Consider the following 26,513-nt stretch of genomic DNA (forward strand, 5'->3'; position numbering starts at 1 on the left):
ATCGGCTCCTGCTCAAATCGCTCCTGCTCAGATCGCTCCTGCTCGAATCGCTCCTGCGCAAATCGTCTCGTGATCAGTTCGGCTGCTGCTCAAATCGCTTCTGCTTAGATCGCTCTTGCTCAAATTGGCTCCTGCTCAAATGGGCTCCTGGTCAGATCGCTCCTGCTCAGATCGCTCCTGCTCAAATCGCTCCTACTGAAATCGCTCTTGCTCATATCTCTTCTGCTCAAATCGCTCCTGCTGAAAGTCTCCTGCTCAAATCGCTCCTGCTCAAATCGCTCCTGCTCAATTCAGCTCCTGCTCAATTTGCTCCTGCTCAAATCGCTTCTGCTCAAATCGCTCCTGCTCAAATCGGCTCTTGCTCAAATCGCTCCTGCTCAAATCAGCTCCTGCTCAAATCGTTCCTGCTCAAATCGGCTCCTGCTCAAATCGCTCCTGGTCAGATCGCTTCTGCTCAGATCGCTTCTGCTCAGATCTCTCCTGCTCAAAACGGCTCCTGGTCAAATCGCTCCTGCTCAAATGGTCTCCTGCTCAAATGGTCTCCTGCTCAAATGGTCTCCTGCTCAAATCGGCTCCTGCTCAAATCGCTCCTGCTCAGATCGCTCCTGCTCAAATGGGCTCCTGCTCAAATGGGCTCCTGCTCAAATCGCTTCTGCTCAAATCGCTCCTGCTCAAATCGCTTCTGCTCAAATCGGCTCTTGCTCAAATCGGCTCTTGCTCAAATCGCTCCTGCTCAAATCGCTCCTGCTCAAATCAGCTCCTGCTCAAATCGCTCCTGCTCAAATCGCTCCTGCTCAAATCGCTCCTGCTCAAATCGGCTCCTGCTCAAATTGCTCCTGTTCAAATCGTTCCTACTGAAATCGCTCCTGCTCAAATCGGCTCCTGCTCAAATCTCTTCTGCTCAAATCGCTCCTGCTCAAATCGGGTCCTGCTCAAATCGATCCTGCTCAAATCGCTCCTGCTCAAATCGGTCCTGCTCAAATCGGCTCCTGCTCAAATCGCTCCTGCTCAAATCGCTCCTGCTCAAATCGCTTGTGCTCAAATCGCTCCTGGTCAAATCAGATACTGCTCAAATCACTCCTGCTGAAATCATTCCTGCTCAAATCAGCTCCTGCTCAAATCGGCTCCTGCTCAAATCGCTTCTGCTGAAATCGCTCCTGCTCAAATCGGCTCCTGCTCAAATTGGCTCCACCTCAGATCACTCCTCCTCACATCGCTCCTGCTCAAATCGGCTCGTGATCTGTTCGGCTCCTGCTCAAATCGCTCCTGCTCAAATCGGCTCCTGCTCAAATGGGCTCCTGCTCAGATCGCTTCTGCTCAGATCGCTCCTGCTCAAATCGCCCCTGCACAAATGGGCTCCTGCTCAAATGGGCTCCTGCTCAAATCGGCTCCTGCTCAAATCGCTCCTGCTCAAATCGGCTCTTGCTCAAATCACTCCTGCTCAAATCGGGTCCTGCTCAGATCGCTCCTGCTCAAATCACCTCCTGCTCAAATCGCTCCTGCTCAAATCGCTCCTGCTCAAATCGCTCGTGCTGAAATCGCTCCTACTGAAGTCGCTCCTACTCAAATCGGCTCCTGCTCAAATCGCTCCTGCTCAAATCACTCCTGCTCAAATCGGCTCCTGCTCAAATCGCTCCTGCTCAAATTGCTCCTGCTCAAATCGGCTCCTGCTCAAATCGCTCCTGCTCAATTCGCTCCTGCTCAAATAGGCTCCTGCTCAAATCGCTTCTGCTCAAATCGCTCCTGCTCAGATCAGCTCCTGTTCAAATTGCTTCTGCTCAAATCGCTCCTGCTCAAATCACCTCCTGCTCAAATCGCTCCTGCTCAAATCGCTCCTGCTCAAATCGCTCGTGCTGAAATCGCTCCTACTGAAGTCGCTCCTACTCAAATCGGCTCCTGCTCAAATCGCTCCTGCTCAAATCACTCCTGCTCAAATCGGCTCCTGCTCAAATCTCTTCTGCTCAAATCGCTCCTGCTCAAATCGCTCCTGCTCAAATTGCTCCTGCTCAAATCGGCTCCTGCTCAAATCGCTCCTGCTCTGATCACTCCTGCTCTAATCGCTCCTGCTCAAATCGGCTCGTGATCAGTTCGGCTCCTGCTCAAATCTCTTCTGCTCAAATCGTTCCTGCTCAAATCGCTCCTTGTCAGATCGCTCCTGCTCAGATCGCATCTGCTCAGATCTCTCCTGCTCAAATGGTCTCCTGCTCAAATGGTCTCCTGCTCAAATCGGCTCCTGCTCAAATCGCTCCTGCTCAAATCGCTCCTGCTCAAATGGGCTCCTGCTCAAATGGGCTCCTGCTCAAATCGCTTCTGCTCAAATTGCTCCTGCTCAAATCACTCCTGCTCAAATCACTCCTGCTCAAATCGGGTCCTGCTCAGATCGCTCTTGCTCAAATCAGCTCCTGCTCAAATTGCTCCGCTCAAATCGCTCCTGCTCAAATCGCTCCTGCTCAAATCGCTCCTGCTCAAATCGGCTCCTGCTCAAATCGGCTCCTGCTCAAATCGGCTCCTGCTCAAATCGGCTCCTGCTGAAATCGCTCCTGCTCAAATCACTCCTGCTCAAATCGCTCCTGCTCAAATCGCTCCTGCTCAGATCGCTCCTGCTCGAATCGCTCCTGCTCAAATCGGCTCGTGATCAGTTCGGCTCCTGCTCAAATCGCTTCTGCTCAGATCGCTCTTGCTCAGATCGCTCCTGCTCAAATTGTCTCCTGCTCAAATCGCTCCTGCTGAAATCGCTCCTGCTCATATCGCTTCTGCTCAAATCGCTCCTGCTCAAATCGCTCCTGCTCAGATCGCTTCTGCTCAGATCTCTCCTGCTCAAATCGGCTCCTGCTCAGATCGCTCCTGCTCAGATCGCTCCTGCTCAAATCGCTCCTGCTCAAATTGCTCCTGCTCAATTCGCTCCTGCTCAAATAGGCTCCTGCTCAAATCGCTTCTGCTCAAATCGCTCCTGCTCAAATCGCTCCTGCTCAAATCGCTCCTGCTCAAATCGGCTCCTGCTCAAATTGCTCCTGTTCAAATCGTTCCTACTGAAATCGCTCCTGCTCAAATCGGCTCCTGCTCAAATCGGCTCCTGCTCAAATCTCTTCTGCTCAAATCGCTCCTGCTCAAATCGGGTCCTGCTCAAATCGATCCGGCTCAAATCGGTCCTGCTCAAATCGGCTCCTGCTCAAATCGCTCCTGCTCAAATCGCTCCTGCTCAAATCGCTTGTGCTCAAATCGCTCCTGGTCAAATCAGATACTGCTCAAATCACTCCTGCTGAAATCATTCCTGCTCAAATCAGCTCCTGCTCAAATCGGCTCCTGCTCAAATCGCTTCTGCTGAAATCGCTCCTGCTCAAATCGGCTCCTGCTCAAATTGGCTCCACCTCAGATCACTCCTCCTCACATCGCTCCTGCTCAAATCGGCTCGTGATCTGTTCGGCTCCTGCTCAAATCGCTCCTGCTCAAATCGGCTCCTGCTCAAATGGGCTCCTGCTCAGATCGCTTCTGCTCAGATCGCTTCTGCTCAGATCGCTCCTGCTCAAATCGCCCCTGCACAAATGGGCTCCTGCTCAAATGGGCTCCTGCTCAAATCGGCTCCTGCTCAAATCGCTCCTGCTCAAATCGGCTCTTGCTCAAATCACTCCTGCTCAAATCGGGTCCTGCTCAGATCGCTCCTGCTCAAATCACCTCCTGCTCAAATCGCTCCTGCTCAAATCGCTCCTGCTCAAATCGCTCGTGCTGAAATCGCTCCTACTGAAGTCGCTCCTACTCAAATCGGCTCCTGCTCAAATCGCTCCTGCTCAAATCACTCCTGCTCAAATCGGCTCCTGCTCAAATCGCTCCTGCTCAAATTGCTCCTGCTCAAATCGGCTCCTGCTCAAATCGCTCCTGCTCAATTCGCTCCTGCTCAAATAGGCTCCTGCTCAAATCGCTTCTGCTCAAATCGCTCCTGCTCAGATCAGCTCCTGTTCAAATTGCTTCTGCTCAAATCGCTCCTGCTCAAATCACCTCCTGCTCAAATCGCTCCTGCTCAAATCGCTCCTGCTCAAATCGCTCCTGCTCAAATCGCTCGTGCTGAAATCGCTCCTACTGAAGTCGCTCCTACTCAAATCGGCTCCTGCTCAAATCGCTCCTGCTCAAATCACTCCTGCTCAAATCGGCTCCTGCTCAAATCTCTTCTGCTCAAATCGCTCCTGCTCAAATCGCTCCTGCTCAAATTGCTCCTGCTCAAATCGGCTCCTGCTCAAATCGCTCCTGCTCTGATCACTCCTGCTCTAATCGCTCCTGCTCAAATCGGCTCGTGATCAGTTCGGCTCCTGCTCAAATCTCTTCTGCTCAAATCGTTCCTGCTCAAATCGCTCCTTGTCAGATCGCTCCTGCTCAGATCGCATCTGCTCAGATCTCTCCTGCTCAAATGGTCTCCTGCTCAAATGGTCTCCTGCTCAAATGGTCTCCTGCTCAAATCGCTCCTGCTCAGATCGCTCCTGCTCAAATGGGCTCCTGCTCAAATGGGCTCCTGCTCAAATCGCTTCTGCTCAAATTGCTCCTGCTCAAATCACTCCTGCTCAAATCACTCCTGCTCAAATCGGGTCCTGCTCAGATCGCTCTTGCTCAAATCAGCTCCTGCTCAAATTGCTCCGCTCAAATCGCTCCTGCTCAAATCGCTCCTGCTCAAATCGCTCCTGCTCAAATCAGCTCCTGCTCAAATCGGCTCCTGCTCAAATCACTCCTGCTCAAATCGGCTCCTGCTCAAATCGCTCCTGCTCAAATCACTCCTGCTCAAATCGGCTCCTGCTCAAATCGCTCCTGCTCAAATCGGCTCCTGCTCAAATCGCTCCTGCTCAAATCGCTCCTGCTCAGATCGCTCCTGCTCGAATCGCTCCTGCTCAAATCGGCTCGTGATCAGTTCGGCTCCTGCTCAAATCGCTTCTGCTCAGATCGCTCTTGCTCAGATCGCTCCTGCTCAAATTGTCTCCTGCTCAAATCGCTCCTGCTGAAATCGCTCCTGCTCATATCGCTTCTGCTCAAATCGCTCCTGCTCAAATCGCTCCTGCTCAGATCGCTTCTGCTCAGATCTCTCCTGCTCAAATCGGCTCCTGCTCAGATCGTTCCTGCTCAGATCGCTCCTGCTCAAATCGCTCCTGCTCAAATTGCTCCTGCTCAATTCGCTCCTGCTCAAATAGGCTCCTGCTCAAATCGCTTCTGCTCAAATCGCTCCTGCTCAGATCAGCTCCTCTTCAAATTGCTTCTGCTCAAATCGCTCCTGCTCAAATCGCTCCTGCTCAAATCGGCTCCTGCTCAAATCGCTCCTGCTAAAATCAGGTCCTGCTGAGATCGACTCCTGCTCAAATCGGCTCTTGCTCAGATCCACCATGCTCAGATCCTCCTCACTCACATCTGCTGAAGCCTGTCCTCACTTCAAGCCTTGCTCACATCTGCTGAAGCCTCTCCTCACTTCAAGCCTTGCTCACATCTGCTGAAGCCTCTCCTCACTTCAAGCCTTGCTCACATCTGCTGAAGCCTCTCCTCACTTCAAGCCTTGCTCACATCTGCTGAAGCCTCTCCTCACTTCAAGCCTTGCTCACATCTGCTGAAGCCTCTCCTCACTTCATGCCTCATGGTCTCGAGTGTCCTGCCTTGCTTCAAGTGCCTGGTCCAGAGCCCTGGGATAAAGCCTGAGCTGGGAACTGGATTCCAAACCGACAGTTTCTGGAACCTGTCAGCAGAGAGAGCGAGCCAGGGACCATCTCCAAATTCCCACTCTGATCCTCGTGAGTAAATCCTGGCCTGATCGTATTTTCCTAAGGGTTATTGGTTGGCCTTTGGTTTATAAGTGGGTGAAGCTATTTGTGTCATAGCTTTTTCCAGTCTCTGAACTCTCTAAATTGTGTCAAAATTGCCATTAAGCATCCTGGAAGAATTCACGACCAAACAGAACCTGTAAATAATACTATCATTTTTGTACAGAGTTTTGGGGTGGGTATTTGGGAAAATAAAATAACTAGATTTTATAATTCTCACCTCGTTAATTTAACTCAAAACTAATACAGGAAGGTAAAGGAATTGGGCAGAATTCCAGGGCCAGGTGGAATGTTCAGGAAAGGCAGAGTCTTGCCATCCTCATCAAGAGGGGCAGGAGTGAGGCTCTGTCTCCTGCCCTCAACCTCCCCATCTGGATTCCCTCCAGAAACTAAAGGAAAGAACCTGAATGTTGCTCCTCAACAACCCAGCAGTGTCCTCCTCTCTCTGAAAGAAGAGCCTCTCTGCATGTGGGTGCCTCCCCCTCATGGAACACAGACAGATCCACCTGCTTCTCCCCAGAGAGGCTGGGCAGGCTCTGTGTCACACACCTCTACCCAGGGCCACACCAAAGCACCAAGGCAAAGGAAATAGCAGGAGAGGGGCAAGTATCAAAGCCACCGCACAAGTGGCCTGTGCTGCAAGAAAGAGAGAAGGGAAGGAAGGATATAAGAGTAAGAGCTGGGGAGAGCAGGCAGAAGGAGCTGGAAGGGCAGGAGGGAGCCTTACCAGGCTGTGAGGAGCTTGGCCATGCTGAGGACACAGCTGAGGAAGCAGAAGCTGCAGCCCATGGCACTGTGCTGGTTTTGGCTGTGGAGGGTGCAGAGGACTCTGCTGCAGGTGGCTCTGTTGGAGCAGTTGTTGCTGTGGAAGAGGGCTTGGGCCTCAGGGAGGTAGGGGTAGGCCTGGGGCTGGTGGTGGCTGCTGTGGAGGAGAGTGTGGCAGTGGTGGGAGAGGTCAGGTGGGTGCTGAGTGTGCTGCTGGGGGCTGAGGGAGAGCTGGGGTTTGCAGATGTCCTTGTGAGAGGCAGTTGTGAGGTGCTAGTGGAGATTGGCTGTGTGGAGACAGTGGTGCTGGAGGTGGTGCTGGCAGCAGTGCTGGTGGTGGTCTTGTGTGTGGTCAGAGGTGGCACAAGGTGTGGCTTGGTTGTCCTTTCCTGGGTGGAGGCTGTCAGGAGGAAAGCAGAAGTCAGCTGAGGGTGGGAGGCCAAGAGGTGAGGGTAAAGCAATTGGGCAGGATTCCAGGGCCAGGTGAAATGTCCAGGAAAGGCAGAGTCTTGCCATCCTCATCAAGAGGGGCAGGAGTGAGGCTCTGTCTCCTGCCCTCAACCTCCCTGTCTGGCTTCCCTCCAGAAACTAAAGGAAAGAACCTGAATGTTGCTCCTCAACAACCCAGCAGTGTCCTCCTCTCTCTGAAAGAAGAGCCTCTCTGCATGTGGGTGCCTCCCCCTCATGGAACACAGACAGATCCACCTGCTTCTCCCCAGAGAGGCTGGGCAGGCTCTGTGTCACACACCTCTACCCAGGGCCACACCAAAGCACCAAGGCAAAGGAAATAGCAGCAGAGGGGCAAGTATCAAAGCCACAGCACAAGTGGCCTGTGCTGCAAGAAAGAGAGAAGGGAAGGAAGGATATAAGGTAAGAGCTGGGGAGAGCAGGCAGAAGGAGCTGGAAGGGCAGGAGGGAGCCTTACCAGGCTGTGAGGAGCTTGGCCATGCTGAGGACACAGCTGAGGAAGCAGAAGCTGCAGCCCATGGCACTGTGCTGGTTTTGGCTGTGGAGGGTGCAGAGGACTCTGCTGCAGGTGGCTCTGTTGGAGCAGTTGTTGCTGTGGAAGAGGGCTTGGGCCTCAGGGAGGTAGGGGTAGGCCTGGGGCTGGTGGTGGCTGCTGTGGAGGAGAGTGTGGCAGTGGTGGGAGAGGTCAGGTGGGTGCTGAGTGTGCTGCTGGGGGCTGAGGGAGAGCTGGGGTTTGCAGATGTCCTTGTGAGAGGCAGTTGTGAGATGCTGGTGGAGATTGGCTGTGTGGAGACAGTGGTGCTGGAGGTGGTGCTGGCAGCAGTGCTGGTGGTGGTCTTGTGTGTGGTCAGAGGTGGCACAAGGTGTGGCTTGGTTGTCCTTTCCTGGGTGGAGGCTGTCAGGAGGAAAGCAGAAGTCAGCTGAGGGTGGGAGGCCAAGAGGGGAAGTGTCGGGGTAGGCCACGACACATGGCCAGTAGAAATGCAGACAGGCCTCAAGATGTCTAGACAGGTCCTTTCTCTCCCCTCCTTCCTGCCACAACAACAGGGCAAGGTGGGAAAAGGAACAAAGGGGACAGACCCTTGCCTGTCTGGTAAACAAGATGCCAGCTGGGGTCAGAGCATGAAAGCTCCCCCATATACAAGGTCCTGGCCTCTGCCCATTATGGTCATAGCCTGGCAGAGGCTTTTCCATTGGACAGCTACATGTTAGCTTTAGTGCCCATTTTGCCAAGTGACCCCTGGCATTTTGTACATATACAAGTGGCTGGGGAACCTGGGGGCTCCTGCTCAAAATGCTCCTGCTCCGATCGCTCCTGCTTCGATCGCTCCTGCTCCGATCGCTCCTGCTCCGATCGCTCCTGCTCAGATCGCTCCTGCTCAGATCGGTTCCTGCTCAGATCGGTTCCTGCTCAGATCGCTCCTGCTCCGATCGCTCCTGCTCAGATCGGTTCCTGCTCAGATCGGTTCCTGCTCAAATCGCTCCTGCTCAGATCGCTCCTGCTCAAATCGCTCCTGCTCAAATCGGCTCCTGCTCAAATCGCTTCTCCTCAGATCGCTCCTGCTCAAATCGGCTCCTGCTCAGATCTCTTCTGCTCAGATCGCTCCTGCTCAGATCGGCTCCTGCTCAAATCGCTTCTGCTCAAATCGTTCCTGCTCAAATCGGCTCCTGCTCAAATAGTCTCCTGCTCAGATCGCTTCTCCTCAGATCGCTCCTGCTCAAATCGCTCCTGCTCAAATGGGCTCCTGCTCAAATGGTTCCTGCTCAGATCAGCTCCTGCTCAAATCGATCCTGCTCAAATCGGCTCCTGCTCAAATCACTCTTGCTCAAATCGCTTCTGCTCAAATCACTCCTGCTCAAATCGGCTCCTGCTCAAATCGTCTCCTGCTCAAATCGGCTCCTGCTCAAATCGCTCCTGCTCAAATTGGTTCCTGCTCAAATCGGCTCCTGCTCAAGTCGCTCCTGCTCAGATCGCTCCTGCTCAAATCGGCTCCTGCTCAAATCGCTTCTGCTCAGATGGCTTCTGCTCAGATCGCTCCTGCTCAAATCGCTTCTGCTGAAATCGCTCCTGCTCAGATCAGCTCCTACTCAAATCGCTTCTGCTCAAATCGATCCTGCTCAAATCGGCTCCTGCTCAAATCGCTTCTGCTCAAATCGATCCTGCTCAAATCGGCTCCTGCTCAAGTCGCTCCTGCTCAAATCGCTCCTGCTCAAATCGCTTCTGCTCAAATCGATCCTGCTCAAATCGGCTCCTGCTCAAATCGCTCCTGCTCAAATCAGATACTGCTCAAATCACTCTTGCTCAAATCAGCTCCTGCTCAAATCGCTCCTGATCAAATCGCTCCTGCTCAAATCGCTTGTGCTCAAATCGCTTGTGCTCAAATCAGCTCCTGCTCAAATCGCTCCTGCTCAAATCGCTTGTGCTCAAATCGCTCCTGCTCAAATCAGCTCCTGCTCAAATCGCTCCTGCTCAAATCACTACTCATCAAATCGCTCCTCATCAAATCGCTTGTGCTCAAATCGCTCCTGCTCAAATCAGATACTGCTCAAATCGGCTCCTGCTCAAATCACTCCTGCTCAAATCAGCTCCTGCTCAAATCGGCTCCTGCTCAAATCGCTTCTGCTCAAATCGCTCCTGCTCAAATCGGCTCCTGCTCAGATCGCTCCTGCTCAGATTGCACCTGCTCAAATCGGCTCCTGCTCAAATCGCTCCTGGTCAGATCGCTCCTCCTCAAATCGCTCCTACTCAAATGGGCTCCTGCTCAAATGGGCTCCTGCTCAAATCGGCTCCTGCTCATCGCTCCTTCTCAAATCGCTTCTGCTCAAATCGCTCCTGCTCAGATCGCTCCTGCTCAAATGGGCTCCTGCTCAAATCGTTCCTGCTCAAATCGGCTCCTGCACAAATCGCTCCTGCTCAGATCGCTCCTGCTCAAATCGTGTCCTGCTCAAATCAGCTCTTGCTCAAATCGCTTCTGCTCAAATCGGCTCCTGCTCAAATAGTCTCCTGCTCAGATCGCTTCTCCTCAGATCGCTCCTGCTCAAATCGCTCCTGCTCAAATGGGCTCCTGCTCAAATGGTTCCTGCTCAGATCAGCTCCTGCTCAAATCGCTCCTGCTGAAATCGGCTCCTGCTCAAATCGCTCCTGCTGAAATCAGCTCCTGCTCAAATCACTCTTGCTCAAATCGCTTCTGCTCAAATCGCTTCTGCTCAAATCGGCTCCTGCTCAAATTGCTCCTGCTCAAATCGGCTCCTGCTCAAATCGCTCCTGCTCAAATTGGCTCCTGCTCAAATCGCTCCTGCTCAGATTCCTCCGGCTCAGATCGCTCCTGCTCAAATTGCTCCTGCTCAAATCGGCTCCTGCTCAAATCTTGTCTGCTCAAATCGCCTCCTGCTCAAGTCGCTCCTGCTCAGATTGCTCCTGCTCAAATCTCTTCTGCTCAAATCGCCTCCTGCTCAAATCGCTCCTGCTCAAATCGGCTCCTGCTCAAATCGCTCCTGCTCAGATCGCTTCTGCTCAGATCGCTCCTGCTCAAATCGCTTCTGCTGAAATCGCTCCTGCTCAGATCAGATCCTACTCAAATCGTTTCTGCTCAAATCGATCCTGCTCAAATCGGCTCCTGCTCAAATCGCTCCTGCTCAAATCAGATACTGCTCAAATCACTCTTGCTCAAATCAGCTCCTGCTCAAATCGCTTGTGCTCAAATCACTCCTGCTCAAATCAGATACTACTCAAATCGGCTCCTGCTCAAATCGCTCCTGCTGAAATCGCTTCTGCTCAGATCGCTCCTGCTCAGATCGCACCTGCTCAAATCGGCTCCTGCTCAAATCGCTCCTCCTCAAATCGCTCCTACTCAAATGGGCTCCTGCTCAAATCGGCTCCTGCTCATCGCTCCTTCTCAAATCACTCCTGCTCAAATCGCTCCTGCTCAAATCGCTTCTGCTCAAATCGGCTCCTGCTCAAATCGGCTCTTGCTCAAATCGCTCCTGCTCAAATCAGCTCCTGCTCAATTCGCTCCTGCTCAAATTGGCTCCTGCTCTTATCACTCCTGCTCAGATCACTCCTGCTCAAATCGGCTCGTGATCTGTTCGGCTCCTGCTCAAATCGCTTCTGCTCAGATTGCTCCTGCTCAAATCGGCTCCTGCACAAATGGGCTCCTGCTCAAATGGACTCCTGCTCAAATCGGCTCCTGCTCAAATCGGCTCCTGCTCACATCGCTCCTGCTCAAATCGGGTCCTGCTGAAATCGGGTCCTGCTCAGATCGCTCCTGCTCAAATCGCTCCTTCTCAAAACGCTCCTGCTCAAATCGTCTCCTGCTCAAATCGTCTCCTGCTCAAATCGCTCCTGCTCAAATCGGCCCTTGCTCAAATCGCTCCTGCTCAAATCGCTCCTCCTCAAATCGCTCCTACTGAAATCGCTCCTGCTCAAATCGGCTCCTGCTCAAATCTCTTCTGCTCAAATCGCTCCTGCTCAAATCGGCTCCTGCTCAAATGGTTCCTGCTCAGATCGGCTCCTGCTCAAATCGCTCCTGCTCAAATCGGCTCCTGCTGAAATCGCTCCTGCTCAGATCGTTCCTGCTCAAATCGGCTCCTGCTCAAATCGCTCCTGATCAGATCGCTCCTGCTCAGATCGCTCCTGCTCAGATCGCTCCTGCTCAGATCTCTCCTGCTCAAATCGGCTCCTGCTCAAATCGCTCCTGCTCAGATCGCTCCTGCTCAAATGGGCTCCTGCTCAAATGGGCTCCTGCTCAAATCGCTCCTGCTCAAATCGCTCCTGCTCAAATCGGCTCCTGCTCAGATCGCTCCTCCTCAAATCGGCTCCTGCTCAAATCGGCTCCTGCTCAAATCGGCTCCTGCTCAAATCGCTCCTGCTCAGATCGCTCCTGCTCAAATGGGCTCCTGCTCAAATCGGTTCTGCTCAAATCGCTCCTGATCAAATCGCTCCTGATCAAATCGGGTCCTGCTCAGATCGCTCCTCCTCAAATCAGCTCCTGCTCAAATCGCTCCTGCTCAAATAGTCTCCTGCTCAAATCGGCTCCTGCTCACATCGATCCTGCTCAAATCGCTCCTGCTCAAATCACTCCTGCTGAAATCGGCCCTTGCTCAAATCGCTTCTGCTCAAATCGCTCCTGCTCAAATCGCTCCTACTGAAATCGGTCCTGCTCAAATCGGCTCCTGTTCAAATCGCTCCTGCTCAAATCGCTCCTGCTCAAATCGCTCCTGCTCAAATCGGCTCCTGCTCAAATCGCTTCTGCTCAAATCGCTCCTGCTCAGATCAGCTCCTGTTCAAATTGGTTCTGCTCAAATCGGCTCCTGCTCAAATCGCTCCTGCTCAAATCGCTCCTGCTCAAATCGCTCCTGCTAAAATCAGGTCCTGCTGAGATCGACTCCTGCTCAAATCGGCTCTTGCTCAGATCCACCATGCTCAGATCCTCCTCACTCACATCTGCTGAAGTCTCTCCTCACTTCAAGCCTTGCTCACATCTGCTGAAGCCTCTCCTCACTTCAAGCCTTGCTCACATCTGCTGAAGCCTCTCCTCACTTCAAGCCTTGCTCACATTTGCTGAAGCCTCTCCTCACTTCATGCCTCATGGTCTCGAGTGTCCTGCCTTGCTTCAAGTGCCTGGTCCAGAGCCCTGGGATAAAGCCTGAGCTGGGAACTGGATTCCAAACCGACAGTTTCTGGAACCTGTCAGCAGAGAGAGCGAGCCAGGGACCATCTCCAAATTCCCACTCTGATCCTCGTGAGTAAATCCTGGCCTGATCGTATTTTCCTAAGGGTTATTGGTTGGCCTTTGGTTTATAAGTGGGTGAAGCTATTTGTGTCATAGCTTTTTCCAGTCTCTGAACTCTCTAAATTGTGTCAAAATTGCCATTAAGCATCCTGGAAGAATTCACGACCAAACAGAACCTGTAAATAATACTATCATTTTTGTACAGAGTTTTGGGGTGGGTATTTGGGAAAATAAAATAACTAGATTTTATAATTCTCACCTCGTTAATTTAACTCAAAACTAATACAGGAAGGTAAAGGAATTGGGCAGAATTCCAGGGCCAGGTGGAATGTTCAGGAAAGGCAGAGTCTTGCCATCCTCATCAAGAGGGGCAGGAGTGAGGCTCTGTCTCCTGCCCTCAACCTCCCCATCTGGATTCCCTCCAGAAACTAAAGGAAAGAACCTGAATGTTGCTCCTCAACAACCCAGCAGTGTCCTCCTCTCTCTGAAAGAAGAGCCTCTCTGCATGTGGGTGCCTCCCCCTCATGGAACACAGACAGATCCACCTGCTTCTCCCCAGAGAGGCTGGGCAGGCTCTGTGTCACACACCTCTACCCAGGGCCACACCAAAGCACCAAGGCAAAGGAAATAGCAGGAGAGGGGCAAGTATCAAAGCCACCGCACAAGTGGCCTGTGCTGCAAGAAAGAGAGAAGGGAAGGAAGGATATAAGAGTAAGAGCTGGGGAGAGCAGGCAGAAGGAGCTGGAAGGGCAGGAGGGAGCCTTACCAGGCTGTGAGGAGCTTGGCCATGCTGAGGACACAGCTGAGGAAGCAGAAGCTGCAGCCCATGGCACTGTGCTGGTTTTGGCTGTGGAGGGTGCAGAGGACTCTGCTGCAGGTGGCTCTGTTGGAGCAGTTGTTGCTGTGGAAGAGGGCTTGGGCCTCAGGGAGGTAGGGGTAGGCCTGGGGCTGGTGGTGGCTGCTGTGGAGGAGAGTGTGGCAGTGGTGGGAGAGGTCAGGTGGGTGCTGAGTGTGCTGCTGGGGGCTGAGGGAGAGCTGGGGTTTGCAGATGTCCTTGTGAGAGGCAGTTGTGAGGTGCTAGTGGAGATTGGCTGTGTGGAGACAGTGGTGCTGGAGGTGGTGCTGGCAGCAGTGCTGGTGGTGGTCTTGTGTGTGGTCAGAGGTGGCACAAGGTGTGGCTTGGTTGTCCTTTCCTGGGTGGAGGCTGTCAGGAGGAAAGCAGAAGTCAGCTGAGGGTGGGAGGCCAAGAGGTGAGGGTAAAGCAATTGGGCAGGATTCCAGGGCCAGGTGGAATGTTCAGGAAAGGCAGAGTCTTGCCATCCTCATCAAGAGGGGCAGGAGTGAGGCTCTGTCTCCTGCCCTCAACCTCCCTGTCTGGCTTCCCTCCAGAAACTAAAGGAAAGAACCTGAATGTTGCTCCTCAACAACCCAGCAGTGTCCTCCTCTCTCTGAAAGAAGAGCCTCTCTGCATGTGGGTGCCTCCCCCTCATGGAACACAGACAGATCCACCTGCTTCTCCCCAGAGAGGCTGGGCAGGCTCTGTGTCACACACCTCTACCCAGGGCCACACCAAAGCACCAAGGCAAAGGAAATAGCAGCAGAGGGGCAAGTATCAAAGCCACAGCACAAGTGGCCTGTGCTGCAAGAAAGAGAGAAGGGAAGGAAGGATATAAGAGTAAGAGCTGGGGAGAGCAGGCAGAAGGAGCTGGAAGGGCAGGAGGGAGCCTTACCAGGCTGTGAGGAGCTTGGCCATGCTGAGGACACAGCTGAGGAAGCAGAAGCTGCAGCCCATGGCACTGTGCTGGTTTTGGCTGTGGAGGGTGCAGAGGACTCTGCTGCAGGTGGCTCTGTTGGAGCAGTTGTTGCTGTGGAAGAGGGCTTGGGCCTCAGGGAGGTAGGGGTAGGCCTGGGGCTGGTGGTGGCTGCTGTGGAGGAGAGTGTGGCAGTGGTGGGAGAGGTCAGGTGGGTGCTGAGTGTGCTGCTGGGGGCTGAGGGAGAGCTGGGGTTTGCAGATGTCCTTGTGAGAGGCAGTTGTGAGATGCTGGTGGAGATTGGCTGTGTGGAGACAGTGGTGCTGGAGGTGGTGCTGGCAGCAGTGCTGGTGGTGGTCTTGTGTGTGGTCAGAGGTGGCACAAGGTGTGGCTTGGTTGTCCTTTCCTGGGTGGAGGCTGTCAAGAGGAAAGCAGAGGTCAGCTGAGGGTGCTGGGGTCACATGAGCTGCATGTTGTGGGCAGGTCTGGGATAGAAGTTTTGTGGTATTGTATGGCCAAGGAAGGCAGAAGTGGCTCCCATCAGTTTTCATTGCCTTACAGATGAATAAGGGGGGCTGTGACCCTCCATAAGTCCCATCCCATCCTGCTGCTTCTGATTTGCAGGCTGGTGATGGTGTAGAAGGATGTTCTGTAGCAGTTTGTCCCTGTTCCTCCTGGAGCTCTTGAGAGGGAAGGTATTTTTTCTGGTTTGGTGTGTGGTTGCAGGGGCTGACAGGTAGCCTGAGGTTTGCCTGCTGCAGGCTGTCTTGGGAAGCATCCCTGGGTGAGCTGATGCTCCTGAAGGGACAGTCATGGGCCACGGATGACTCTCACTCTCTCCTGACCAGAGCACTCACCTGTTACTACTTTACTAGTTGGAGTCTGAGCTCTGGTTGGCTCCCTTGCTACAAAGAAAGGGAGGAGAGAAAAGAATGGTTGAGTCTTGGGAAGGTTCTAGGCAAAGCAGGTTGTGGCATCTCCTCAGAGGAGGTTGTCCTGTTCAGCTCCAAGGCAGCCTGAGCATGTGGTGCCCAACAGATCTGAAAGGGAGAACTGCAGCCTGGAGCCGAGTGTGCACCTTCTTGCCCACCCTCCACTGGTGACTCTCTTGCACCCAGGGGCAGTGCTGGCCAAGGAGGTGCTATCTGGTGACCTGCTCTTGTCATGGGTGTGGCAGGACCTGGGCATGCCTGGGATGCAGACCATGCCTTGTGCTCTGTCTTTCACCCAGAACTGTCCTGAGGATATAAACTGGAGAGAAGTTTCCAGTTTCACTGCCTTCTGCTCCTCTCACTGTGCATTCTCAGAGCAGCACTGCAAGGGGAGGCTGCCCATGTTAGCTTGTCTCTGCCACGTCTAGGGGAGAAGCTCACAGGCGTCTGTACCCTGAGGAAGCCTTGTGCCCCTCAGCCAAAGCCCTGAGTGGCAAGGAAGGAGGGCACTTGGTTGGGCAGTCCTAGACCTGCCTGCATCCCAGCAGCCCCATGGTAAGAGCAGTGGGAACTGAGAACCAGTACCAAAACTGAAACCTGTGTGGCATGTGCTGCTCAGGAGAGAATGGAGGGAGCTGGAAGGAGCAGGCAGAGCAACAGGGAAGGGGAAGAGGTCTTACCAGGTCTCCATGATGTTGAGGACACAGTTGAGGAGGGGGAAGAGGAACTTGAGGCTGAGGTGGCTGGTAAAGAGGTAGGGCTTGGAGATATCCTTGTCAGTGGGACTTCTGGGCTGCTGGCAGGGCCAGAGGTGGTGCTGGGGGGTGTGGCAGGGGTGGTCTTCTGTGTGTTGAACTGTTGCTGTGGCTCTGTTGGTGATCTTTGGGTGACTGAAGAGAGAAAAGGAGAGGTTGATCAAGGGTGGCAGTGCAAGAGGGGAAGGCAAAGGAAGAGGGCAGTTCCCAGCCAGAAACCCCAGGGTGTGGTGGGGGAAGAATTGCAGACTGGAGCCCAGTGACTCTTGCTGGGCAAGAGGGAGGAATGAAAAAATATAGGCTAAGAACTGGGCCTGAAGGGTGCCCTCTGACAATTCAGCACCCTCTGCCTCTTCCTGGAGCTCCTGAGGGAAGCAGATGGGTGTGAATGCCTCCTCTCCAAGGCCTTCCAGACTGGACAAGAACATCTCCTGGAAGGGCTGGGGTAAGTAAAGCAGAGTCTTAACTCAGGGGCATCTTTCAGCTCCCTGCCACTCTCCTGCTGGGTTCCCTGACTCTCTGTGAAGTAAGGAAGAAGGGATGTTAGCAGTGGCTGGGAGCTAGCAAGGTTCTGAAAGATAGGATTGGTTGGGAGCTGGTAAGGTTCTGGAAGTGGGTTGTGGTAGTTCTTCAGAGGAAGCTGTCCTTGCTGCCACAAGAAGCCCCAGATATGTGCAGCCCCAACAGTGCTTTGTGGGAGCTGCATGGGCAGTGTACATCTGCCTGCCCACGGCAGGAGTCTGCCCCCTCACACTGTCCCAGTCTCTGGTGTCAGTTGCTAGCCTGGCACCTGATGTTGTCATGCAGCCTCAGAGGAGGCTCTCCTTGTTGGCACATGGAGTACCCTGAGGGGTAATTTCCTGCTTTAAATATCTGTTTTGGGGAGAATTGCTTACAGTGCCTAGAGGAACACACATTCTGCCACCTGGGCCTGTTCAACAACTCCTTTTGAAGCAGAGAGATTTTGCCTTAATTTGGAGGATGTGTAGAGCATGGCCTTGAAGAGAAATGTTAGGTTTAAGGTGATGGTTAGATTTTAGATGCTTACTCCACTGGCAAGACACAGAAATTTCCATTTTTATAACACTTCTTCAGTTATCCAGGTCCTTTCCTTTCTGTTTGCAGTGTTTAGGTGGAGCCTTCCAGATTCCAGTTTGTGCCCATTGCCCCTGGTTCCTGCCCAGGGATCAGTACTGGGTCCAGTTTTGTTCAATATCTTTATCAATGACCTGCCTGAGGGCATTGAGAGTACCCTCAGCAAGTTCCTGATGATACAAAACTGGGGGGGTGGCTGACACCCCTCAGGCTGTGCTGGCATCCAATGTGACCTGGACAGGCTGAGAGCTGAGTGCAGGCAAACCTCAGGAAGTTTAATAAGGACAGGTGCAGGGTCCTGCATCTGGGGAAAAATACCAACAGGCACCAGGACAGGTTAGAGGCTGCCCTGCTGGAAAGCAGCTCCACAGAGAAAGACCTTGGAGTGCTGGTGGGCAGCAAGTTCTGCATGGCACAGCAATGTGCTCTTGTGGCCAAGAGAGCCAATGGGATCCTGGGGTGCAGCAAGAAAGGTGTCCAGCAGGGCTGGGGAAGTTCTTCTACCTCTCTGCTCTGCCCTGCTGAGACCACAGCTGCAATCCTGTGTCCAGTTCTGGGCTCCCCAGTTCAAGAGAGACAGAGACCTGCTGGAGAGAATCCAAGGGAGAGCCATGAGGATGCTTAGGGGACTTGAGCATCTCCCCTGTGAAGAGAGCCTGAGAGCCCTGAGGCTGTTTAGTCTGGAGAAGAGAAGGCTGAGAGGGATCTGATCAATGTCTATCAATAGCTGAGGGGTGGGGGTCAAGTGGAGGGGGCCAGGCTCTTTTGGGTGGTTCACAGTGGTAAGACAAGGAACAACAGCTTCAAGCTTGAACATAGATTTCACCTCACCATGAGGAGAAACTTCTTTACAGTGAGGGTGACAGAGCCCTGGAACAGGCTGCCCAGGGGGGTTGTGGAGTCTCCTTCTCTGGAGACTTTCCAAACCCACCTGGATGCATTCCTGTGCAGACTACCCTAAGTGCTCCTGCTCTGGCAGGGGGTTGGACCTGATGATCTCTTGAGGTTCCTTCCAACCTCCACTATACAGTGCTACCACTGACAAGAGTCTGGCCCCAACCTCTTGCCCCCCACCCTTTAGCTGTTGATCATCACTGAGAGAAGATCCCCTCTGGGGCTGCTCTTCTCCAGGCTCAGCAGCCCCAGGGCTCTCAGCCTTTGCTCCTCACAGAGATGCTCCAGGCCCCTTTGTAGCCTCTGCTGGCCTCTCTCTGCTAGATCCCTGTCTCTCTAATGGTAGGACAACTAGAAAGGGTTGCTTGGGTTTTTATAAGCAACACACTGACCTGTGTCTTGTGAGTGATGGCATCACCTGGCAGGTATCAGGAAGTGATATTTACCTCCTGTCAGTAGTTGAGGCTTGATGGAAGTTGTGATCTGAGATGTGGTTTCGGTAGGTATTGAGGGGGTTGTTTCCTTCTGGATGGTGTTCTTGAAGGGTGATGTGGGGAACCTCACTTGTTCTGTCCCTGTTGCAGCAGCAGTTGATGAGGCAGGAGGTGTAGGCTTGGGTGTAGTGGTTGTAGTTCTTTCAGTTGAGGTGCTTATGGCAGGAGGAGTGGTGGTTGTAGTCATGCTTGGTGTGTTCAGAACTGATGTTGTATATTCTTTTGGAGCAAAAGTAAATGATAGGTTGTGGGTAATCAATTAATTGAATAATTAAACATAGATAAGTTATGAAGAAGCCACCCATAGTCCAGAGACTCAGTTTTCACCCTTGATCTTGTGAATATTTCCTGTGTAATTGTTCTGTGTCATCTTCTCATGAGTTTGCCATTTTGTTCTCTGTCCATATTTGTTTTCTCTTGTCCCATATCTTTCTTTGTTCCCATTTGCTCTATTTTCCCTGTGTTGGATTATTTTAATTTAATTTTTGCTAAAAATTTGGCTTTGTTGTCACTGGTTAGCTAAAGTCTTTAGGGGCTTTGCCCAAATGACAATTTCCTTGGCTGTTCCTAGGTTCCAAATCAGCCACAGGTTCAGCTTTCTGTAAGTGGTAGTATAAAGCTTAATGACATCACAGACTCAGAGAATTTGGTTAGCTTGGAAAAGACCTCTAAGATCATCCAGTCCAACCATCAACCCAACCCCACCATGGCCATCAAACCATGCCCCAAGTGCCATGGCCACAGGTTTCTTGAACACCCTGAGGGATGATGACTCCACCACCTCCCTGGGCAGCGTCTTCCAATTCCTGACCACTCTTGCCACAAAGAAATTTTTCCTCCTCTCCAACCTAACCCTCCCCTGGCACAATTTCAGGCCATTTCCTCTCATCCTATCATCTGATACTGAGGAGCAGAGCCTAACCCCCACCTCACTGCAACCTCGTTTCAGGGAGCTGTAGAGAGCAATGAGGTCTCCTCTCAGCCTCCTCTTCTCCACACCAAACACTCCCAGGTCTCGCAGCTGCTTCTCCCCAGCCCCTGTTCTCCAGACCCTTCCCCAGCTTCATTGCCCTTCTCTGGACCTGCTCCAGCCCCCCAAAATGTCCTTGGAGTGAGGGGACAAATACGGAGCCCAGTACTCAAGGTGTGACCTCATCAATGCCCAGTCCAGGGGCATGATCAGTTCCCTGCTCCTGCTGCCCACACCATTGCTGATCCAGGCCAGGCTGCTGGTGGCCTTCTTGGCCACCTGGGCACACCCTGGCTCATGTTCAGCAGCTGTCACCTAACACCCCCAGGTCCTTTACTGCTGGGCAACTTTCCAGCCCCAAGGCTGGAGCTTTCATGGGGTTGTTGTGACCCAAGTGCAGCACCTGGAACTGGCTTTGTTAAACTTCATTCTACTGATCTCAGCCCATGGATCCAGCCTGGCCAGGTCCCTTTAATAGACTGGGAGCTCCTTGACTGTAGCTGCAGAACTGATCTTGTTGTGCCTGAAGCTGAGATAATACGTTCAAGAGGAGCTGAGGAGGCTTACTGCTTATCTTATAGACCTTCTGGTGTTCTCAGCTGAGTCACACAAGTGATTCTTGGTTGTATTTTTAACCTGATGTCTGTGTTCTTTCTCTTCCCACACACTTTTAATCTATACTTCTGAACGTTTCTGGTTTACCAGCTCCTTTCTTTGTCTGCTTCGTGGTTTGGAGCTTTATGCTTGGATGTTGAGACATCTTGCAGTGCTTTCCTAGCAGAGTGATATCTCAACTCTGTGTAGAGTGGGGTTTGCTCTCATTTATTTTAGAGAGTAACACTAAAAACCCACCAGTTGTTAGCTTGGTAGTGACTAGAGGTGATGCTGGTGAAGTTCTTGGAACTGTGATTTTTGAGGTTATTGTTGGATTTATGGTCTCAGTTGATGGAGTGACTGCAGAAGAAGGAATACTGGGTAGTGTTGGTAGGGAACTTGTGGTAGAGCTTTCTGGTTCTTCAGGCTTCACAGTTGTTACTAAGAGAGAAAAAATAACCAAGGTTAAAGGATCACAGGCTCACAGGATGTTAGGGGTGGGATGGGACCTCCAGAGATCAAGTCCAACCCCCGTGTCAAAGCAGGACCATAGAATCCAGCACAGGTCCTACAGGATTGCATCCAGATGGGTCTTGAAAGTCTCCAGAGAAGTAGAATCCACAGCCTCTCTGGGCAGCCTGCTCCAGAGCTCTGTGACCCCCTCACAGTAAAGAAGTTCCTCCTCATATTGAGGTGGAACCTCCTGTGCTCCATTGCGCCTTGTCCTATCCCAGGGTACAACTTGAGCAGAGCCTGTCCCCTCCCTCTTGACCCCCAGCCCTCAGATATTTCTAAACATTTATTAAATCCCCTCTCAGTCTTCTCCTCTCCACACTAAACAGCCCCAGGGCTCTCAGCCTCTTCTCCCCAGGCAGTGCTCCAGTCCCTTCAGCATCCTTGTAGCCTCCCTTGGACTGTCTCCAGCAGATCCCTGTCCCTCTTGAACTGGGGAGCCCAGAACTGGATGCAATATTCCAGGGGAGGTCTCAGCAAGGCAGAGTAGAGGGGGAGGAGAACCTCCCTGGATCTGCTGGACACACTACTCTGAATGCCCCCCAGGACCCCATTGGCCTTCCTGGCCACCAGGGCACATTGCTGACCCATGGAGAACTTGTTATCCACCAGGACTCCCAGGTCCTTCTCCACAGGTAAGAAAGAGTTCTTGATATCCTATTTATATCTACACATGTTGAATTGTTTACTTTTGAAGTAAACCCAATCTTAATTACTATTAGTAGTAACTCCTGCTAAAGCCTGTTACCTTTCAGATCAAGCATCTGAGAGAAGTTCTTCATCTACTCCTTGCTGCTATGTGCAGTGAACACATTAAAGAGGAATTCTTGCAGGAGCTTTGCACATTCTCTCTTATCACTTTACAGTGACTTTGGCACTGTTGCTTGTGCAGAGCAGCAGAGATGGAATTGTATTTTATTATTCACACAGCCCACAGTGTAACATTTTTCCCCTCTGCCATCTGTCTTGAGGGAAATTAATGGAATTTCTAACAAATGTAGGATCAGTAGGTACAGATTCCTTTCCTAGATCTAGCTGTATGTTAGAGTCAGCCAAACCTTTCCATGAAGACCTTCTTGAAGGGTCAAAGTTCCACAGCCAGGCAGCACAAAGAGCTGGGCAGATAGTTTTGTGGGATTTTGTACATCATAAAATCCCAGATTGGTTTGGGTCAGAGGGACCTTTCACATCCATTTAATCCAACCCCCATGCAGTCAGCAAGAACATCAGCAACCAGAGCAGGATGCTTAGAGCTCCAAACAATCTGACCCAGTGTGGTTCCACACATGGGGCATCTCTTAGGCCAGGTTCTCACCACCCTTAGTGTCAAACTTTTCTTCCTTCTCTTTATTCTGAATCTCCCTCTTTTAGTTCAAACCATCACCCCTTGTCCTGGCACAGCAGCCATTGCTCAAAACTCTGTTGCCAGATTTCTTCTCAGCCCCTTTAAATGCTGAGAGCCTACCAGAAGGTCTCCTGGAACCTTCCCTTCTCCATGCTGACCAAGCCCAACTCTCTCAGCCTGGCCTCACAGCAGAAGGCTTCTATGACTGCTGTGGCCTCCTCTGGCGTTGCTCCATCATGTCCCTGTCTGTGCTGTGCTGAGCACTCCAGAGCTTCCCCAGCACTGCAGGGAGGTCTGAGCAGAGCACAGCAGAGGGGCAGAATCCCCTCCCTGCCCCTGCTGCCCACACTGCTGGGGATCAGCCCAGGACAGGCTGGGGCTGGGCTGGAAGCACTCAGTGCTGGCTCCTGTCCAGCTCTGCACCCCCAGCACCCCCAAGTCCTTCTCCACAGGGACCACTCAGCTTAGATTGGTAGCAGGCATTGCCCTGACCCAGGTGCAGGACCTTGCACTTGACCCTGTTGAACTCCATGAGTTTCACATGGATCCACTTCTCCAGCTTGTCCAGGGCCCTCTGCATTACATCCCTCAGGTTTGTCAACCACACCACTCGGCTTGGCATCATCTGCAAGCCTAGCAAATATTTCTGAGAAAAACTCTGTGGTAATTATGATACTAATTTATCTTTCGTTGTTGCACCTTATGTCTGTGAAACTGGTGGTGTTACTCTCTAAGGCAAAAAAGGATATTGCTTCCCTCATAAACATGTATCAGGACATATATCAGTGAGTAAAGAACTAGTTTGGAGAGCTACAGAAACTTACCTGTTGAAGCTGGAGATGTTTCAGGTGTGGTAGTAGTGATTTCCTGTCCTGTTGTGCAAAGGCAGAAGAGGTTAAGTTAGTGAATGAAAGCATATTGAAAGATTCCAAATATGACAAATTTCAGACTGGACTCAAAGGACTCTGTTAATTAGTGAGAGCTTCCTGGAAATGCTTGATGTAAATGTTCCAGTGGGAAACTTCACATCAAAGGACCTAAAGACAAGGAACTCAACACATCTCATAGCAATCATCATGAACACAAGGAAGCTGTTGCTGTGTTTCTAATGATTTCTGTGCTGAAGGGCACCTCACTTTTCAGGGGCAATGGGAATGTGGGTTTGGTATGTAAATGAGGTCACAGCTGAGGTGCTGGTGACACAAGTTACAGCTCTTTATGAGGAGAAAAATTGTCCATGAGTGTTTTTGTTGTTGTTGTTCGTTTTCTGTATCTGCATGAAAACCTAAACTGTGCAGCTGCACTCTACCCAAAACCTTATTCACAGGTTTACAGACTGCATTGGGTTGGAAGGGACCCTCAAAGGACATCTTGTCCAACCCCCCTGCAGGCAGCAGGGACATCTCCAGCTAGAGCAGGCTGCCCAGGGACACAGCAAGGCTGATCCTGAATGTCTTCAACCATATCCCTGGACAACCTGTTGCAGTATTTCACCACTCTCAATGCAAGAACTTCTTCCTGATGTCCAACTTAAATCTCCCCTCCTCCAGTTTCAAACCATTGTCTCTCATCCTATCCCCACAGGCCCTTCTGAACAGTCCCTCCCCAACCTTTCTGTAACCCCCTTCAGGTGTTGAAATGCAGCTCTCAGGTCTCCCTGGAGCTTTCTCTTCTCCAGGCTGAACACCACCAATTATTTCAGCCTGTCTTCACAGGAGAGTTGCTCCAGCCTTCTGAGCATCTTTGTGGCCCCCTGTGGAGCCCTTCCAGCAGGCCCATGTATCTCCTGATTTGGAGTCCCATAGCTCATATAATAAGACAGGTTTTCATAGTGGTAAACCATATGCTGCTAAACCTGAAGTTAAAATAACGATTTTTAAAACTCTCTACAATGAGATCTGCTAAGTCAAGTCTGTAGGCTGGCTCTGATACTCTTCTCTGTGTTCTCTTTTGTTGTTTTAGGACAGGTGTTGAGTCTCTGAGATCCCCAGCTCAGCTGGGGCAGCCCCTGATGGAGGTCACAACACCAGTATGCTCCTAGGAGGACTCATGTTTGGATGAGTACTCACATCTACACTGAACAGAACTTCTCTTGTTGGTAACTCAGATCAGTCAGGCTCAGCCAGCATTCTCTACCCTAATCCTTCCTTTAATGAGTTCTCTTTGTTCCTTTATTTACCAGCTGCAGCTGGACAGCAGCACAGTAATGAGGTTATTCTGAGGGAAAGTTATGTTTGGATGAACATTCTTTGTTAATTCAGAGGTACTGGGAAAAGGACCTTCTTTGACAACACAGAAATCATAGACCCACAGAATGGCTTAGGTTGGAAGGGACCTTAAAGGTCATCTAGTTCCAACCCCCCTGCCCTGAGCAGGGACAACTCCTGCTATCTCAGGTAGCTCAAGGCCCCATCCAACCTGGCTTTGAACACTTCCAGGGTTGGAGCCTCCACAGCTTCTCTGGGCAACCTGTCCTAAAATTGTTTTCCATTTACTGTAGAGAGAGAGAATGAGTGCATGGGTCACTGCTTACCACAGGGCATGCAGCTTTCCTTCTCATAGTCATAGTATTCATTGTGAGAGCAGTTGTAGCAGCCTGAAGAAAGGAGAGAAAAAGTTTGGGTTACATTTCTAATGTGTTTTTTTACTTTTTAGAAGCTAATTCCTTACATTTCTCCTACTAAAGGATTGTACTGACTGCAAGATCATCTGTTCAGGTAAGCTTTGCAGGCTTGAAGAAGGGGGCCTATGGAGGGTGCCTATGTAACAGGCAAAGTGATCATAGGATCACAGGATGTTAGGGGCTGGAAGGGACCTCCAGAGACCATCGATTCCAACCCCCTGCCAGAGCAGGACCATAGAATCCAGCACAGGTCACACAGGAACACATCCAGACAGGGCTTGAAAGTCTCCAGAGAAGGAGACTCCACAACCTCCCCGGGCAGCCTGCTCCAGAGCTCTGTGACCCTCACAGTGAAGAAGTTCCTCCTCATGTTGGGGTGGAACCTCCTGTGATGCCTAAATAAATGCATTTGGTAGTTCTCTTGGTTTCTCCAACTACATCAATTAGTCTAATAAAAATATTTACTGTGCTCTCCACATGTTTTCTATTACAGCCTGTTCTTTTGCTTAGGGGCAAGTCAGGGAATTCCTTTCCAAGAGAGGCTGAGCTCAGTATGAAGCTGGATGTAGTAGAGGCACTGAACTGATTGCAGGAGTAAGGTAAAGATCAGCAGAGCTACTTCAAATGAACATTGATTAAAATACCACCATTTAACTGCTACCATCATTTACCTGTAGTAGGAGTGATTTAAAAAGCAGCCCCTGAAAAGAATTGCAGTGTTTCTGTTTCCTGGCTGGGACCAGCAGAATTTATTACCAGCAGAGCTTCTTACCTTCGATGTTGACATATTTGAAGTTCTGATTTGGGCAGTTACAAGGCCTGTAGTGCCAGGTGCAGTTCTCCTTGTTGTAGTCAGAGGAATAACCATCCCCAGCTGCTGCTTTTGTGTGAGAGTTGTAGTACCCACAATAGACAGCTAGAAAAGGTAAAAGCAAGAGGGAAATCAGAATTTCTCAGCTGAATGGGCTTGTCATTTCCAGATGACTAAAGAGAGGGTGAAATTCATCAGCAGTTTGAATCAAAGCTGTTGTCACTGTTGGCTTCTGATGGAAATTGAAAATTATGCTCCAGTGAAGGCAGTTTCTTTTCTTTCCTTTTCTTTTTTTTTTCCCCATGCATTTCCACAGTTTTAATGCATAGTATAGTGACATGTTGTAAAGAAGCCATCAAAGATGACAAGTTTAGCATTGATTTATAGCACACTCAGCCCCTTGCCCTATCATCCCCCCTTGCAGGCTGTTCTGGAGCACCCTGGTATCTTTTTCCTCTTCTCACAGAATCATAGAATGGTTTGGGTTGGAAGGGACCTCCAAAAGTCATCCAGTCCCAACCCCCTCTGCAGTCAGCAGGGATATCCTCAACTAGATCAAGTTGCCCAGAGCCCTGTTGAGCCTCACCTTGAATATCTAGTCTCCAAGGAGACCTTATTGTGGCCTTCCAGTATCTTAAGGGGACCTCCAGAAAAGCTGGGGAGGGACTTTTTAGGGTGTCAGGTAGTGATAGGACTGGGGGGAATAAAAAGCAATAGAAATGGGTAGATTCAGATTGGATGTTAGGAAGAAATTCTTCCCCATGAGGGTGGGGAAACACTGGAACAGGTTGCCCAGGAAGGTGGTGGAAGCCTCATCCCTGGAGGATTTTAAGGCCAGGCTGGATGTGGCTGTGAGCAACCTGCTGTGGTGTGAGGTGTCCCTGCTATGGCAGGGGGATTGGAACTGGATGATCCTTGAGGTCCCTTCCAACCCTGACAATTCTATGATTCTATCTCCAGGGGTGGGGCCCCAACCACCTCCCTG

The 26,513-nt window shown here is 51.4% G+C and overlaps 1 protein-coding gene across 1 annotated transcript in view; it reads right to left on the bottom strand.

The window, feature by feature from the left end:
- Positions 1 to 26,513, bottom strand: part of MUC6 (mucin 6, oligomeric mucus/gel-forming) — an 84,122-nt gene that overhangs the window by 10,436 nt on the left and 47,173 nt on the right. The window contains 10 exon segments of the mRNA XM_054390732.1: positions 6,514 to 6,959; positions 7,482 to 7,914; positions 13,518 to 13,955; positions 14,482 to 14,919; positions 15,360 to 15,403; positions 16,093 to 16,324; positions 20,495 to 20,677; positions 22,919 to 22,966; positions 24,628 to 24,690; positions 25,490 to 25,633. Coding sequence (XP_054246707.1) covers positions 6,514 to 6,959; positions 7,482 to 7,914; positions 13,518 to 13,955; positions 14,482 to 14,919; positions 15,360 to 15,403; positions 16,093 to 16,324; positions 20,495 to 20,677; positions 22,919 to 22,966; positions 24,628 to 24,690; positions 25,490 to 25,633 — 2,469 coding nt within the window.

Source organism: Indicator indicator, chromosome 21 (assembly GCF_027791375.1).
Source record: "Indicator indicator isolate 239-I01 chromosome 21, UM_Iind_1.1, whole genome shotgun sequence".
NCBI classification, from domain to species: domain Eukaryota; kingdom Metazoa; phylum Chordata; class Aves; order Piciformes; family Indicatoridae; genus Indicator; species Indicator indicator.